This window comes from Acanthisitta chloris, unplaced genomic scaffold, assembly GCF_000695815.1.
Source record: "Acanthisitta chloris isolate BGI_N310 unplaced genomic scaffold, ASM69581v1 scaffold25716, whole genome shotgun sequence".
NCBI lineage: Eukaryota > Metazoa > Chordata > Aves > Passeriformes > Acanthisittidae > Acanthisitta > Acanthisitta chloris.
In genome coordinates, this window is record NW_008679271.1 from 2,922 (window position 1) to 7,217 (window position 4,296).

At 45.7% G+C, this 4,296-nt stretch overlaps 1 protein-coding gene across 1 annotated transcript in view; it reads left to right on the forward strand.

Moving 5' to 3' along the window:
* Positions 1 to 542: 542 nt before the first annotated feature.
* The window catches only part of LOC103804615 (midasin-like), a gene marked incomplete at both ends in the record, with an annotated part of 16,617 nt that continues 12,863 nt past the window's right edge, over positions 543 to 4,296 (forward strand). The window contains 5 exons of the mRNA XM_009077228.1: positions 543 to 769; positions 1,549 to 1,773; positions 2,554 to 2,661; positions 2,740 to 2,932; positions 3,698 to 3,910. Coding sequence (XP_009075476.1) covers positions 543 to 769; positions 1,549 to 1,773; positions 2,554 to 2,661; positions 2,740 to 2,932; positions 3,698 to 3,910 — 966 coding nt within the window. The remainder of the gene's footprint in view (positions 770 to 1,548; positions 1,774 to 2,553; positions 2,662 to 2,739; positions 2,933 to 3,697; positions 3,911 to 4,296) is intronic.

The following is a 4,296-nucleotide window of genomic DNA, read 5'->3' on the forward strand; positions in this document are numbered from 1 at the left end:
TCCAGTGCCACATCAGACACCTCTGAAACACCTCCAGGGATGGTGACTGCACCACCTCCCTGGGCAATATCCCAGGGCCTCAACACCACAACAGGCAAAACATTTCTCCTCACATCCAATCTGACTCTGCCCTGGCTCAGCTCAAGGCCATTCCCTCTCTCCTCTCCCTCAGCCCTGGCAGGACACACATCCCACACCTCTCTCCAGCCCTGGCAGGAGTTGCAGAGAGCCAGGAGGTCACCCCTGAGCCTCTTCTCCAGGCTGACCAACCCAACTCCCTCAGCCCTTGCCCATGTGCTCTGCCCTTTGCTGCCCTCGTTGCCCTTGGCTGGACTCGCTCCACAGGTCACCCCTGAACCTCTTCTCAAGGCTTAGCAACATGGAGAGCTGTGTCAGTCTTAACTACCTGGATTAGGCGTCTTGGACTCACCTCTTGGTTTTGAACAACTCCTTCCCATTGCATTCCCTCCGAATCCTGCATGAATGGTTCTGAAATCCAACTGTTTTCCCATTTAACCTGTTCTTCCCTTCTGTTCCTTCAGGCCTGGACTCGGCAGGATCGGCAGTGCATCCTCGACACTCTGGCTCAGTTATTGCTGGATAAGGAATGTACTGCATTGATTGCACGCCAGCTCAGGCCAATCCTGCTGGAGCTGTTGGAAAGGAATGCAGAAGCCATTAGAGCTGGTGGCCAACTCAACCACGACCGGCACGAGAGGCTCTGTGTAGCCATGAGCAAACTGCTGGCTAACCACCCCGACGTCCTGCCGTGAGTACTGTGCGGTCACTTTGTGCCATGCCTGAGCTCAGGGAGCATCTCCTTGTCAGTGTTCACTGGGGGAGAGGTGGTGTTAGAGCTTTGTCTCCCACACTATCAGATGTGTTTTGAAAGCAAAGAGTGATGTAGAAAATAGGAGTCTCAATGCAGCTTATTAAATCCTGTTGTAAGATCTAATGTGGTTTGTATCTAGGACCTAAAGGGAAACAAACACCAGCTACCATGAAAGTTGTTCCTAACCAAAGCCTCTGTGTTTTAGACCTCTAGGGCAGCAGAATAGAAAGTCACCTAAGTAGGAATCAGTATTACTTTGTCAGCAAACAAGAGCAATGAAAGAGATTTCGCCAAAGTCAGTGCTGCACTATACCCCTTGATAATTAATGATTCCTAATGAGGTTAAGAGTCTGTTGTCAGCTGATTGCTGAAGCGGTTGTCTTCCTCAAGTGTGAGCAAAGTCAATTCTAGGTCTTACTTCTTATCAATTACTGTCTTAGCAGCTCTGCCATGACAGTTTTCTGGTGAGACCCTGTCCCAGGGTGCCCTAGTTTTCTCATGAGACCCTGTCCCAGGGTGCCCAGGGAGGCTGTGGCTGCCCCAACCCTGGCAGTGTTCACAGCCAGGTTGGATGAGCCTTGAGCAACCTGCTCTGGTGGGAGGTGTCCCTGCCCAGGGCAGGGCTTGGGGCTGGGTCAGCTCTTAAGTTCATTCCAAACCCTGAAATTCTGTGACTCTTTGTCTGTGCTTCATATCTTTCTCTCTCTCTCCTGAAGATTTGCTTTAAGATACTTCAAGACTGCATCACCAGTTTTCCAGAGGCTTTTCCTGGAGAGCTCAGATGCAAACCCAGTGCGGTACGGGCGCAGACGGATGAAGTTGAGGGACCTCATGGAGGCAGCCTACAAGTTTTTACAGAAGGAGCCATCAGTTTTCCGGGAACTGTGGGATTGGAGCGTGTGTATTCCACTCCTAAGGAGTCATGACACTTTAGTTCGTTGGTAAGTGAAAATTCCCAGATCTTCTGCATTGAAAAGAAGTGTCTGTAGCTTGAACTGTAGTTAACAATGTTCATATGCAAGTAGGAAACATCTTCAGATAATACCAGAAATCTCTAACAGTGGTATATGTACTTGTGCTTCTTACCTGGTCATAGAACCACCAAGGCTGGAGGAGACCTCTAAGATCATCAAGTCCAACCATTAACCTGTCACTGCTGGAACTCCTAAACCCTAAACCAGATCCTCCAGTGCCACATCAGACACCTCTGAAACACCTCCAGGGATGGTGACTGCACCACCTCCCTGGGCAATAGGCCACAGCCTCCCTGGGCAAACTGGGCCGGTGTCTCACCACCCTTACCTTAGAGTAAAAAAAACAACCGTTTTTCTCACTGCTTCTCTCAGTTCTGAGATATTTCTCTTATTGCAAAGATTGTTAGGCATAGTGCTGAGATAATTTCTACCAATCAAATCCTCTGCATGTTTTCCCAAACTTGATGTTTTGGTGTGCAACTTTCAGTTGTCTGATTTTCTTAAAGACTTATGTTCTGACATGTTTTGTTCTCCCTCTGATAAACAACCGTTTTTCTCACTGCTTCTCTCAGTTCTGAGATATTTCTCTTATTGCAAAGATTGTTAGGCATAGTGCTGAGATAATTTCTACCAATCAAATCCTCTGCATGTTTTCCCAAACTTGATGTTTTGGTGTGCAACTTTCAGTTGTCTGATTTTCTTAAAGACTTATGTTCTGACATGTTTTGTTCTCCCTCTGATTTTTAGGTATACTTCAAACTGCCTTGCTTTGGTTACATGCATGAACGATGAGCACAGATTGTCTTTCCTGAGGAAGATATTCAACCCTGAGGAGCTGATCCATTTCAGACTAAAGTAAGGACTTTTAATATCTTGAACCCCATTTGCTTTCCTCCTGGCTTTCAGTTGAGCTAATGAATGTGGTTTTCACAGGCTGCTGGAAGAAGCTCAGCTGCAGAATGTGGAACAAGCCCTTGTTCTGGCCAATCCTGACTCCTCATTTTGGCAGAGGGAGAGAGAACTGCAATACACACAAGGACATATTGTGTCGGGTGACCTCTCTGCACGTGTGGTAGCTGTATGTGGCATTGTGCTGCCCAGACTACAGCTTGGTTCTGAAGAACAGGTATGTAACTTGTTGGGGCCTGGCAAGCAGAGGAGCTGTAACCTGAGCTATAGTTAGAGGAATGCTTAAGCAATTAAAAACAAGACACATAAAATAGGTCTTGCTGACCTTGTTGCTATCTTCATGCATTCCTGTGTCTTCAATACAACACTTTATAATGGTCTTGCTCTCTCCTGCTGCCAGGGTTTTTAGCTTTGGTTTTGGTTTTACTGCCTTATAGATAAGATAAGTCGTCTTGCTAACGAGCTGAGAATAGTGCTGTTGTTTAGGTTCTCATGGACACTGTGTAGCTCTTGTTATCAGTTTCCCAGGATGTGAGAGCAGGATGCAGCTTAAACTTGTAACCTGTCATAAGTAAGAATTTTACACATTGACAAGTGGAGCAACCCATCCAAGGTTGTGTGATCAGTGTGTAGCTGCATGTACAGGAGACTTTTTACTATAAATACTGTTAGGTGTCCAAAATAAAGTTGACTATCAGAGCATCATATTGCTGTGCTGTAGTCTGTCCCTCGCAAGGACCCCAACAGTAACTCATGGTTAAATCTGTCCTTTCTTTTGTCTTTATGAATCTCTGGGTAAGGTGACTTTATTTCCTGCTTAAATACTACTGAGATCCTATGAGTAATGTGTGTATCTTTAGCCTTCTCAGTGTGTGCTGTGTGATGGAGACACTGCAAAGAAGCTCTGCAGTGGAATGAAGCAATGAATGTTCATTTTGTCTTCATCTGGCAGTTCATACAAGCAGATTTTATGTTTGAACAGGGAAATGACACCAGCTGTTTTGTCCTGGTTGAATCTGCCTTCACAAATCTTCAGAACCTTGCTATTGCTGTAGCACATCAGACTCCTGTGTTACTAGAGGGACCAATAGGATGTGGCAAGACTTGTTTAATTGAATATTTAGCAGCTGTTACGGGAAGAGCAAAACCTCCTCATATATTGAAAGTTCAGCTTGGAGATCAAACGGATAGTAAGGTAACTGGGGAATTTGCTTTGTGGTTGGATTATCAGACATGATTTGTACCTAAAGCCTGGACTTAATTTTCACAGTCAGTTAGGTTGGAAGGGACCAATGTGGCAAGACTTGTTTAATTGAATATTTAGCAGCTGTTACGGGAAGAGCAAAACCTCCTCATATATTGAAAGTTCAGCTTGGAGATCAAACGGATAGTAAGGTAACTGGGGAATTTGCTTTGTGGTTGGATTATCAGACATGATTTGTACCTAAAGCCTGGACTTAATTTTCACAGTCAGTTAGGTTGGAAGGGACCACAGTGGGTCATGTCATTGACCTCCCCACTCCAGCAGAGCCACCCTAGAGCTCATGGCTCATGGCTGTGTCCACAGGGGTCTGGAATATA